Below are 14,076 nucleotides of genomic sequence, written 5' to 3' on the forward strand. Positions count from 1 at the left end.
TTGACATGATGTTAGGGCCTCCCTCGATGAGTCTGTCGACTCCTTGGAGTTTCCCGGAACAACAACAACAACAACAATAATAATAATAATAATATTTTGCCACCTTCTTGATATTTATTTTCTATATTCTTGCCAAAGTCCTCCCATGACTTTTGTTTAGCTAGTTTTACAGTGTTTAGCATTCTTGCATTTGTCTCTATATTCTCTAAGAGCACAAGCTGACTTATTTGACAGGAACTTTTGAGATGCTTTCTTCTTTTCCTTCACTGCCTCTTTAACTTCCTGTGTCCACCAGGGAGTTCTGATTTTTTTAATCCTTGCAGACAACCTCATCACGTGCCTCTCTGGTAGAATCAATCAATGTTTTCTTCAGAGTTTGACACTGAATCTCCAAGGTTTGATTCCTGTTGTCAAACTCTGTCATTTTTTTTTCAATAATCTTTCTGTATTGTAGTCTACAGTTCACATCTGAGAGCTGCTCAACTTTTATTAGCTTTAAAACTTTCTTACATGTTATTCTTTTCAATAGGAAAATCAATTTTATCCTGCTCAAGACTATTACTATTACTACGGGCAACTCCAGGGAGTCATTGGACTCATCGAGGGAGGCCCCAAATCATATTCATCACAACTATTTGACATTCATACAGTATCTATCATACCTCGCCTTAAACTCATTCACTGTCACAGCATCCACCACAGACTCAGGGAGCGCATTCCACTCATTCACTACTCTAAAAGTAAAGAACCCAGCTCTAACACCTTTACTAACCACACTTTTGCCCAGTTTCCATGGATGTCCCCTAGTCCTCCCACAACCAGCCCTGTTCTCAAAAATATCTTCTGAATTAATTTTATAGAAACCCTTCAGTAATTTGAATGTCTCAATCATATCTCCTCTCCTCCGCCTATCAACCAATTTTTGCAACCCACAAATCCTCAACCTGTTCTCATACGGTTCATTCCACAGACCTGCTATCATCTTGGTCACTCGCGTCTGGATCCTCTCCACCTCCTCCCCATCAAGAAGAAACCTAGGTGACCAAATCTGAGCACAGTAGTCTAGATGGGGTCTTATCAAGGCTCGATACAGAGGAACAATAACCTGCTTGTCTCTGCTTGTCATCGTATTCTTCAGCAACCAAGTGATTTGATGAGCTGTTTTGGTCACTTTTGCAATGTGTCCCCTAAATTTCAATTCCTTATCTACCAACACTCCTAAATCTCGTGCCTCATCAATTTCCTGGAGCACGGTTCCACCAATGCAGTAAACTGCCGCCAATCTTTTCACCCCAAAATGCATAACCTTACATTTTGCCACATTAAACTGACATCCATTCTCCTTAGCCCAGACCTCCAATCTATCCAAATCATCCTGCAAAATTTTGACGTCATCTGCATTCACTAAATAGTGATCACTTCCAATTTCAAATCCTCTTTAGACTATGGTGTCCTGCACCAGGGAGAAAACATCACTATCAACAATAACATAGTCAATGAGACTTTTCTTATTCCTAGCCTCTTCTCTCCATGTGAATTTGTGCACATTTTTATGTCGGAACATGGTGTTAGTAATAAACAGTCCATGACCTGAGCAGAAATCCAACAGATATTTGCCATTATTATTAGCTTTTCTCTTTTCTCTAAATTTTTCCAAAATATTTTTGTATGTCTCACAATCATTTCCTACTCTGCTCTTTCGATATCCAACAAGGACCAACTTTTCCTTTTTCATTGTGTCAGTTGCTTTTTCTAAAGCCTCAAAAAATTCCTCCACTTCTATTTTAGTAGAACCTTCTGTGGGACCATAGGCACAAATAAGTCTCATTGTCCAGTTCCCCATTCTCATATTTGCCCACATTACTCTACTTGAGACTGACTGCCATTCAAGAAGATTAGCCTCGTATTTTGTGTTGAATACTATGGCTACTCCTTCTTTTCCTTGATTGTCATTGCCTGAATACAACATTTTGTATTTATTTCTCAGACAAGTTTTGGTCTTTTTTGTTTCAGTCACCCCTATTATGTCAATCTGGTACTTATCTAATTCCTCAGCTAGCTCCATTTCTTTGCCATTCAGGCTTCTTACGTTGATAGTACCGATCTTTAACTCTGGTGATGTTGAGTTGGGGTTTGTTTTCAGATTTGTTCCAGTAGCTGACTTTTCGCTGTTCGCCCTGGTTACCCTGGCGAAAACAACGGGGGTCTTGTTTAACCGGGCGACGCTCCAGCTGGCATGAAATTTTGTCATGTTGTACCATCATTTTTTATTTTGGTTTAACCAATAAGAATACACTTTGGTCGGCTAAATCCCAAATTGCTAGCCCATCCTCGTTCGTTCAGTATCCAAGTAGATACCCAACAGGGTGCACCACGAGAAGGTGAGGATTGGACATTAGGTCAGAAGCCCTGGTCGGTTCTCCGCATTCCTTTAAAGGCTATGTGGGGGTCTTCTCTTAGTTATACAGCTTTGACCCTTAAGAACCCCTTGTAAAACTATTTGAGTGCTAAATATATAATTTTATAACCAATTTATTCTGTGTGGTTTACATACCATAATTATATTCAAAAGTAATTATAATTAGTGAGAGGAAATTGTGTTTTAAAGAAGGTTTGTTTGGTTGGATAAGGCTGGTAACTCTCCTTCCTCCATCCTAACCCCTCCAACACTAACTTTTCCCAGTGTCCTACCTTAAAACAATAAAATCACTCTAGACCGTCTCTAATTCTTAAGCACTTTTTTGCAATGCATAACTAGTATTAAATGCAATTTGTATATCCATATATGAACCTCCGTAGCTCAGTCAGTACAGACTGAAGACTAACCTATTCCATAGGATTTCGGTTTTGAATGCCTAAATGAGGAATGTGGATCTGCACGCATGAACATAAATCAACAAACAACATCCATACTATATAGTACATATAGTATGGAAACAGTTGAATGAAATGCTATTTAGGAATTTTACTGAAATTTCTCAATTTTCGCTATAACATACACAAATTTAACAAACTCATTCATTTTAATGAATGACTGTTACAAAAAATGCTATACACTAAAAGAAATCCACTACAGCAAACTATCCATTGTAAGAAAGTATTCCTATACTCATAAGTATGCTATAGTAAGAGTCAAGTATATCTTAATTTTGCTTTGAATTGGTCCATTTTCAGTCATAAAATTGGCTTAAAACTTTCTGATACAAGATTATATAGTTCAAATGAGTACAAAAAACTGAGTCTATACATAGGCTAAAGACAAGTCTAGATCCAATGGCTATATGATAAGGCATGAAGCTACTATAAAAGGCTATTGCATGTTTGTGAAGAGAAATTATCAACATACAAATGATCCATTAATGTTTAGGAATAATTGTTATAAATAGATTGGTGGAATTAGTTACTTTAAGGCCTGGAAGAGGCAGTGCTGCATGCCTACTAATTACATGCATTTTCTTAACCATGAAACACACCCATGTTATACTTCTCTTTGAACATTTTCACACTTTTTTTTTTTATCTGTAAATGTCTCTAACAAGAAACATTCAAATACCAGAATTAGTGTGTAAGTATGTGCAACCACACACACACACACACACACACAAAAAAAAAAGTTAGAAATTCATACCTTATCTACTCTTTTATAATTTAAAAATCCAAAACATGGCCAACTAATTTAAAAAAAAAAAAAAAAAACATTGCTTGCTGTAAGTGAACTTATAACCTTGGCACGTAATCATAGCTTGAAAGAAGTTTTTATTTCATTTTCGTTATGTTAAGTTAAACTATAAATGCAAAATTTAAATGCATGATGTGACTAACACAACATATTTAACACTTCTTACTGGATAAGCAAGTGGTTTTTTTTTTAAATTGGTTATTGCTATGCATGAACAAATTCCTGAAAAAAAAAGTGTCAAACTTTTCGATGGGGAAAATTCTTTTAATAAACGAAAATAAACCAGAATGCATGAAAGCACATGGTATTTGACCACGTAAATTACTTTAATTATTCAACTAGCTCTATTAAGCCTATGATCAGCTTTATCAGGAATTCATTACAGATTAAGTTATTACAAATATCAGTAATTAATTAGAGAAAAAATAACAAAATAGAGAATATCCATCATAATCTCTTGTTAACTCTGAATTATAATCTCCAGTTAACATAATGCACTAACCTAAAGTTTTTTTTACTAAAGTATTATTTATGAGACTCAAACAATGCCAGTGAGAAACATGTTTTTAATGCAACAGGTTAAAAATCTGTAATGCTCTTTTTTATATTTTGTAGCTCCAAATAACATGTATGATATATTTGTTTAGTCTACATAACATCATGCTTTTTTTTTTAATGAATTCTTTCTACTAATTTTTCTTGAATGGCTTATCAGCATAAATAACTAATGTCACATGGAAAATCAATTTTGTGCATTTAGTTTTTATAATCAGTGGGCACCTAGCATTATGGTCTCAAAGCAATTTTGATTTTGTTGCAATTATAAATATCAGAGAAAGACTGCCTCACTGAGATTATTTTGTCGGCTCTATGCAGAAAAGGCTATATCCCAAAATATGTTTCAATTTACTTTATATTAAGCTAACTGTATGCAAAATTTATATGCATGAGTTAAATAATATATTTCATAACATTAACATTTCTTTCATCACTGTCGTGCCTATCCAAGGAGGTTCTATTATTAAAAATTCAAAAACCATACAGAAAAACATGCACTCCAGCCTAACTACATAGGAATAATGAACACAGGAATGAAGCAATATGTGCAGTCATCAATGAGGACAGTGTTGTCTAATTATGTTATTCATATTTTAACACCTTAAACTGCAGGAGACTGCTGAAGATAGCTGAATAATTAAAATATTAATTTACTGTGGTCCAATAACATGTCATTACTCTCAAAAAACAAACAATTTCAAAATAATAAAAGACATTAAAAAATAATTCAAAGATTAAAATATACAATGAATGTTAAAAATAAGCATAGAAATGCATGGCTTATTGGAATAGCTATGAAATGATTTTATTTAAGTAATAAAATAAAACAGCATTATTCATGTCAGTAATCAATATAACATATTGCAAGCAGCAACATACGCTTTTTTACTAGACATTAAAAAAATTAAAATAGCTAATATTATGTTAAAATGTTTTAAAAGAATTAATTTCCAGAGATGCAGCAAAAGCATATCAGTTAGAATCATTAGAGCAAACCCAGCAGAAACACCCAAAGGCACCCAAGGCATTATTTTATTTGCTGGGACACTTACTCTGTGAAGTACCTTTCTTGTTCTTTCTTTCACTGCGATATTCTTCCACTAGCTTCGTAATCACCTGGGGACTTGTCCCCCATTCTTCATCTGACTGCCCTTCTGACCTCTCTGTTACAGAATGACATTATGCTTAGGACACGCTAGTGCCCAATAATTGAAACCGCTAATATTTCTTTACTGAAATCTGAAATTCTGCATGTGGCAACACTTTATAATTTTCAATGAAATGTTTGAGCCACATAAATCTTATGATTATATTATGCCACATGATTATATTATAAATTTAAATAAAATTAAGAAAAAAAAAAATAGGGTTCTATAAGAGTATACTTTTACCAAACATCATTATTCTGCATACTTTAATTTCTGAAGGTCACTTTTTTTTGAAACTAGCTTAAAACATATTTATAACAGTACATAACACAGGCAGAATATAACAACAGACTAAGGAACTATGACGAAGACAATTAAATAATGCCAAAGATGAAGTCTTCATTAACTTAGGAGTTAGTTTTAGACTTGAATTTATTTTACCCAAAACTATTACTTTTGGAAGAACAATCATTGAAAAAAAAAAAAAGCTGTTAGTTTACAAGTACTCAATTATTAATAATTAATGGACAAACCATTTAAACAAGTATACGTCAGAATTTTTTCAGGTATATAACGATACCAACATAATAATTTAAAATTAATCAACGAGGTATACATATTACTCAGGAAATACCTTTTGCATTTGTTACTGTTATTCTATTAAATTCCCAACTTTCTATATCTTTGAAAATTAGAGAAAAGATATCCCATTTTCCTTCATATATTAAACACAACCACTTGTTACAGCGAATACACCTGATGAATTTTTTTAGGCATGAGAAAGCAGTTAATCCTATGACCCTGGTCCAATATTTCTTTCAATCCATTGTCCTCTGCCTAGTTTATGTTTTACAAAGAGGTGAAGAAATAGCTTCACCTCTATGAAGACCAGCTAACTTACCTTCACTCAAAATGACTATGAAAAAAGGTCCTTGTGCTCTACACTGAAATTAGAACCCAGGTCATTCCAATTAAAGATCACAGATGAAATTAAGTAAAACTTGTGACGAGCAACTATGAATAAATAAAAATAAAATAATGTTTACTGAATTTCAAAAGAAATCGAATGCCCCATAAAATGTTTTTAATCAAATGGTAATTTACACCAAAGAAGGGAGGAATAGCAAGTCACCTGTAAAATAGCAATCCAAACATAATTTTTTTAAAATTCTAAATTGGAACATCTTTTAGAAAAGTGTTCATATTATCAATTATTTCATGCATAGGAATTATGCTGATGAGCAGATGCATCTATTAATCTCACTTCCACACTACAAAATATTATGCAAACATGTTAAAAGAGCAAGTATGTAATGATGCAGAAATGGTAGACTTCCACCTTCAGTTGTTAGACTGCAACGTGTTCAATTCTGACAAAGAAATATTGCTTCAACTGGGGGGGGGGGGGGGTCATCTTATGCTCTGGATATAAAATTTGAACCTTTGAATTTAGCAATGGAAAACATCATGTATGCTCCCACAGTAATTTTCTATGTAGCAGTGTTATATTGGAACGGCAGTACTGTTAAAATAAGGTTTTGCTTTTATGTTAATTAACATATTAATTTATTAGGATATTAATATGTTTTAATAAATTAAAAACATTACACATTTAGTAGGGCAAACATGTTTACTCCCCATTTAAATACTGATGAAGCCTAACTAGTGGGATTACATGAATCACAACATGCGAAATCAATGACTGGTATAAACAAGCAATTACCAACTACAATTAAACATTTACTGAGCTCTCAAATGGGAAGACTTCACTCAAAAATTACAGAAAAAATCTGTTAGTAACATTCTATGGTTACATTATATTAAAGTAAAAGTAACATATGAGAAGCAGCCAGGAAGAAGTGTGAAGTTAGGGATTGTCATACAAGGCAGGTTTAGCACAGAAACATTTTGAGAAGAAATTTTTGGGGTTGTCTTATACACCCAGTCATCTTGTACTGTCACTTCAAGACTTCAGTACAATACTTCAGATGGAGATTATTTTATTTTCACTTTCTAACCTATAGGGTATGAATCATACTGTATGAGTAAGTAATAATTATTAGTTGTACTATTAATAACACAGACAGATATCTTACATAAAAAGTATTAGTTTGTTTTTTTTCTGCCTAAGAAATTAATGGAATAAAATCACACACACACACACACACACACACACACACACACACACACACACACACACACACACACACACACACAGCAACAATGGTCAATTAATACTGAAGTCATGGTCCAAATAAGAGTGGAGAAAAATAAATAGATAAATAAAAAAATACAACGAGATGAGTTGAGAAGCACTATTTACCATACAAGAGAATAAACAGTCCACTGGACCTGGCGGAATGAGAGTGATTTAATAATGCCTTACAACTACTAAGAAATTCTTCCCATCTGCTCTTCCACAAGACTAGAGTTTTCTTTCAAAGGATTGCATACTCTGCAAGACCAGACCACTCGGGTTCATGGTACTTGATGCAATTTTTATGTTCTTCATGATGAATATAAGTGGATATTCTGGACTCATGAAAATAGGATAGATTATAGGAGTAAGAATCTGCAAAATTCAAAGAGTAACCCTCACGTCTTTAGTTGATGAAAGAAAAGAGGAAATTTGCAGATGGCAAAACTGCTATTTGAATATTAAAGGGCCTATAAACTTTAGCGATACAGTAGAATCTCTCTTTTAACCGGCAATAACAGGACTTAGTCGATTCCAGACACAAGATTTTGCCAGATAATTGAATATATATTTCGAGAACTTATCTGTTCATGTTATGTGATGCATCTGTAGAAATTGTAGAATGTAAAATTCGTTGGTCATGTTTTTCGATCTACCAGCCACAATCAAATAAATAACATCAAAAATCATGCGGATTTTTTAAAATTTAAAACACATACACATAATTTGATATTTCACAAGTTCAAATTAAGTGACACCATGTGGGCTAGGAGCTTACATATACAAATGCAGTTCGTTGGTGCAATATACAAAAAAATCCACTTGATCTCTCTTAGCCAATGAGCTGCTGGGAGTGTTGTGTGAAGCATACATTCAGGAGTTGCATGCCCCATGCAACTTGGCTCTACATACAACAGTGTTGCCAGAATACAAGCCCATTGCATATTTTTCTTATCTCATACGCTTAAATTTCGGGTTTAAATTTAGACCTTTGAAAGTGCCGTTGTTTTGGTATTGCCAGTTACGAGAGATTTTGCTGTACATTCATATACTCATTTGACTTATGGGATGGAAATGAGATTAAGTTTCTCCTGGGTTCAGTTACTACTGAACCAAAGTTCAGTAGTTACTGAACCAAAGAGATAATCTACTAATGAAAGGCTTGTTAAAGTCCTTAGCTAAGAAAGTATATATATTGTGCTGTAATTCCCTGTGTAACAAGGTGCACTAGAATACAGGGAGCGGACCTGATAAATCAAGGTTTTAATTGTGCTAGTTTTTTTTGACAATGGATGATGGTGATTTGTTCTTGAGTGTAAATGTGTTTTTTTTCCTTTTTTTCAAAGCTGAAATCTGAAATCCATCAAGTTAATGAACAATCAGATATGAAAACAGTGAAAAAAGGTTTTGCTTTATTTTTGCATGAGACTGCTCCAAATTTGTGAAGTTTACATTCTAAGATCATCAACCCAACAGCCAAGACATTCCAATTTAGTCTGTTGGGAGGAAGAGGAGGGGAGCACCTTTAGGACCAACTTCAGTTGCCTTTCTTCAGCCTCATTTGCTTAGTGTCAGTGCCTGCGTGCACATATCATTGTTTTGTGATCCCAGAAGATGGCAATGTAACATTGCCGAAATATAGGTAGTTAATTAGTTTTTATAATTAATAATATAGTTTACAATGTCATTTCCTAAAAAATAAACATTGTTCTACATATCCATCCTAATGTCATAATACATAATGTCATAATCATAATGGAAAGATATGACATATAATACACATTTGTGACACTATTTTTCATAAATCCACTTTGGACAACCTTTATTTTTACTGTTTGGGATTTTAATTACTTTAGTGTTACATGTAACAGTCATTTTATTACATTACATTTTATTATCTTTACTTTCAGCTGCACAAGCCTTTATTGGGAATTTTTATAGCGATTTCCTACTGAATACAATCCTCGACTTTAAGAAACATATTAGATTACCTCTTTGTCATTAATCACTTGTCTACCCATGGCTTTGTTACTTTATAGGTCTTGTAACCTTGCATGTATGGAGTCATTTAAAAAGGATAGCTTGAGTTCACCAGGAACATATCCATTTTTATATGTGGTTATAATAGTTTCCTTTAGAGATGACCTGCATGTATGGGGTCATATATATGAACCAGATGAACTCCAAAAAGAAATTGAACAACTTTCTCTTATCTTTAAACAAAATGGATATTCTGAAAAAACAATTAAGAAATTTCTTCTGGATCCTCCTAGGCAGCGTACTATGGAAACTACTGATTTTAAAGGTAGCATCTCAATACCTTACATTAGGTCTCTAATAAATTGGCTAAAGTCCTTAAAAAATACAACATCAGGACTTTTTCACTACACTCCCTAAAGTCCGTTCTCTTATAAGCCATCTGAAGCCTATTCATCATAACCTGAAATATCCAGGTGTTTACAAGTTATGGTGCGACTGTAATATTCCTTATTTTGGACAGTCTAACAAATCTGTTGAACTGCGTATTGAGGAGCATAAGAGAGACATCTCCTATAAAAGATCACATGCATCTGCGCTATCCATTCATGTTCTTTTCTCTAATAACCCTCATGACGATCTAGAGTCACTCAGTTTGCTGGGATAAATCCGAAAACATTTTTCGTTGTAGTGATGAGTTTGAAAGGAAAATCGTGGAGTCCAGAGAAATCCTCCTTATCCTGAACATTTGAACAGCAATTTGAGTTATAACATCCCTGATAGCCAAACTGCAGTTTTCAATACTGGCGCTCACGAGAACCTGCAAGCATGCATGCAACAAACAATAACACATTAGATAGAACGACTTGAAAAATACAACGTTTTTGTGTCAATCATGTATTGCATTTTTTGCCTGTAATTCTCAGTTTTTTGTAACTTCAATTTTTTATTACTGTGTTCTACCTTTAGTGGATACCTGAAGAAGGCTGTAAAAGGCAGAAACTAGTTGTATCATTATCGTTAAAATTTAATATTTTATCTTGGTTTAAATTCATTTAAAATTTATTCTTTAGCATGTATCATTACAACCGAGTAGAAGATCAAGAATACATAACTATAAGAGGCCAGCATTCTTGAGTTCATCAGGAACACATCCATTTTTCTATATGGTTGTAATAGTTTCCTTAACTCTTCTTTATCTTATCTGTCCTTATCTTCACTTGCTCTATAACAGTTTTGGTATTGAAGGGCCATTTCAGGATTTTAAACTAGTGTTATTAGGATCAAATGGCATTATTTCACTCTTGTCAGTCCAAAGAAGGATTAGAAGAGATAGAAATACTACCTTCATAGGCATTTCTTTGTTTTTGCCACCTCCAGTTAGAGGGAGAAGACATGAGTGATGAACACAAAGCAAACCTGCATGGGATTGACACACCTGATGTGAACAAGCTAACTTTTTTTACACCAGCTGTGCCTAATCCCTACTCTTAGGCTGAATGTTTATCACTTAGTATCTTCTCCCTCTTTGTAACTAGAGGTGACAATAATAAAATTGGCCGAACTGTTGCAGATAAACTTATTTTTCATTTTAATTGTACAGATTGTATATGTTCATAGTTCACTATGAAGATTTCAAGTAAGTGAGATTAATTTAAGCAATTTTGAGCAATAATCTTTTTTCTGTTCTGTTTCCTTCATTCCTAAGAATGGAGTATGATGTTGGTCTTCTATTCTGTAGATTCAGTATAGTGAACCTCATGCTTACACTGGACCCTAGGAGTTAGCTATAGGAAGCACTGCATTAAGGATTTTCATGCAGTGCTTCCTATAACCAGAAGTCATGCGCTAGAAACAAGAGAGCTTCCAAAAAAGCAAGACTGTAGTATTACACTATCCTGCTTTTTTGAAGATAACATAAAGAGATTAAAAAACATTTAAATGTACAGTGAGATTCAAATATCGATATGAGCTGATGACTAGGGCAGCTGCTATTGCCATCCACTCCAACCATGCTAACATGAAAAGAGATTTTCAAAAATTGTAGTTCATAAAGTTCTTAGTAAAGACCACATGCTAAACAACAGCAAACTTCTTAGCATGTAGGAAACAACTTTACTTCATGGTGTTCAGATCGACAGATCTCTCTATCTGAAAAAGAAGCATGCCCACTGATTCAAATAAGCTTAATAGTATGACAGGTTACTGTTGGGAAATTGCACTTATTATTTATTCTATCAAATCTTTTCTAACTTTTTCTCATATTATATCTACGAAGGTGATCTGAAAAGTTCTCGGCCTAACAATGAAAAAACAAATTTATAATTTCAAAATTATTTTTATTTTTCAACATAATCTCCCATAAGACTAATACATTTATTCCAGCACCATTATCCTGTCCCTGTAGTGGTTCTCAGTAAGATCTGCAAAATAGCCCTCTACAGCTGCAATCACCTCTTGATCCCAAGAAAAACACTGACCAACAAGGAAGAGTTTTAGTTTTGGGAAGAGATAGAAGTCAGAGGGAGCCAAATCTCGGGAATAGGGTGGATGTTCCAACAATTCATAATGCAGATCCCTTAATTTTCCCACTGCCAAAACCTTTGTGGGCAGGTGCATTGTCCTAATGAATGAAATTCTTCTGCAAACCGGTTCTTTTCTCATGAATTTTTTCATCTAGTCTGGTTAAAAGAATAATAATCGGAATAATATTTCCCGGTTATTGTTTTATCCTTTTCAAGATAATTAATAAACAAAATGCCTTTAGCATCCCAAAACACCGATGCCATGACCCTTCCTGCTGATGGAGCCGACTTTGTCTTTTTTGGCGCTGAACAACCGGCTTCTGTTTTGACTGCTGTTTGGATTCTGGTGTGTAATGGCGAATCCAAGTCTCATCCATAGTAATAAATCGACACACAAAATCAGTTTTATTCTCGAAATTATATACTTAGTTAATCCTTTATCCAAGTGTAAGCAAACAGAGTTTGCACCTGAAGTATTATCAGGACAGGGGCAACTCGTGGTAAAGGTGGTATAACTTCTCATCACTTGCCTTAGTATCATTAGTTATACCAACTTTGCCACGAGTTGCCCCCCTGTCCTGATAATACTTCAGATGTAAACTTTGTTTGCTTACACATTATATACTAAGTACTTAGTATATAATTTCTTGTATAACCAAGTGGAAAAAACATAAAAACTTCCAGCATCTTTCTCTGATCCGAAGGATTTTAATAATAAGGTGAGGCACCTTTTGGCAACTCATATAAGAAAGTATGACTTCTGCATTACTTCAACCTTGGTTGAACCTCTGAATCTAGCTCCGACTGAAGAGACCTCAATAAAGGTCAAAACCGGTCTGGGTAGTGAATTTTCACATAATGCATGTCCGCAAGGAGATGTGCTTTGCATTATGGGATACTAATGCAAGTGATGAGAAGTTATACCACCTTTGCCACGAGTTGTCCCTGTCCTAATAATAGTTCAATGCAATAGATAAAGGATTAACTAAGTATATAATTTCTTGTCTAACCAAGTGGAAAAAACATAACTTCCAACAGTTTTATTCTTGTTAAAATGCGCTAAGCACTGTTCAGAGATTTTCATGTGAGTGCGTTTTTGATCTGCTGTGAGTAAGCACAGCATCCATCTTGCGCAAAGCTTTTTCACTTGCAATTCTTCATGCAAAATATATCCTACACGTTCTTTTGAAATGCCTATAGTCTCAGCAAATTCACGCACTTTGGCTCGTCCTTCATCCAATACCATATTGTGCATTTGATCAATGATTTCTGGTGTTGTTACATTTTTTTGGATGTCCTTCATGGATCATCTTCAAGGCTGATACAGCCATGTTTAAACTCGGCAGCTGATTTCTTAATTGTTGAAAACGAAGGAGAAGAGTGCCCATAAACATTTATGAACTTCGAATGAATTTCTTTTGGCATTAAACTTTCTTTTACAAAGAATTTTATAATCGCATGATACTCAATTTTATCCATTTCAAGGGATACAGACAACACTTTTGCTTCAGACAGCTGTATAAAACAAACTACTTGATAGAATGATTTGCAATTTCACATGGATGCTTATGACAGATGTACCAACTGAGAAAAAAAAAAAAAAAAAAATTTTGTCAATAGTGCTGCCATTAATGGTCGAGGACGAGAAATTTTCAGACCACCCTCGTAAGACAGCTACTCTGTTGACTTCAGATGAAGTAGTACTGAAAAAGGAATATTATCATAATTAAATTATTAATATGTACCCTCAGGAGGTGTACAGGATATGATAACAGTAGATGGAATGTTTATATCAGTGGCTCTTAACCTGGGCAGTAGCCCCCCCCCCCCGGGGGGCACTGTGAACGCTGAGGGGCGGTAAGCATTGTAATACTACTAATATAAATATCCCACCGTGGACATGGAGGTTTGTGATTATCTGTGAAAACACTGGTGGAGGTCGGCGGTAGATGGCGTTTGTGTAGATGATGAAGGTAGTTGCGGTTGGTGGAG

General features: G+C 34.5%; 1 protein-coding gene across 5 annotated transcripts in view; it reads right to left on the reverse strand.

Annotated features, from left to right (window-relative positions):
* The window catches only part of Cka (Connector of kinase to AP-1), a 570,985-nt gene that overhangs the window by 355,130 nt on the left and 201,779 nt on the right, over window positions 1–14,076 (reverse strand). For 3 of the 5 annotated variants that reach the window (XM_090399493.1, XM_090399495.1, XM_090399492.1), the window contains exon 9: window positions 5,290–5,400. The exons of the other annotated variants lie outside the window; for them this stretch is intronic. In XM_090399493.1, coding sequence (XP_090255619.1) covers window positions 5,290–5,400 — 111 coding nt within the window. The remainder of the gene's footprint in view (window positions 1–5,289; window positions 5,401–14,076) is intronic. 5 annotated transcript variants of the gene reach the window in all.

This window comes from Typopeltis vanoorti, chromosome 10 (assembly GCF_054136105.1).
Source record: "Typopeltis vanoorti isolate ZY-2024b chromosome 10, IOZ_Tvanoo_1.0, whole genome shotgun sequence".
NCBI classification, from domain to species: domain Eukaryota; kingdom Metazoa; phylum Arthropoda; class Arachnida; order Uropygi; family Thelyphonidae; genus Typopeltis; species Typopeltis vanoorti.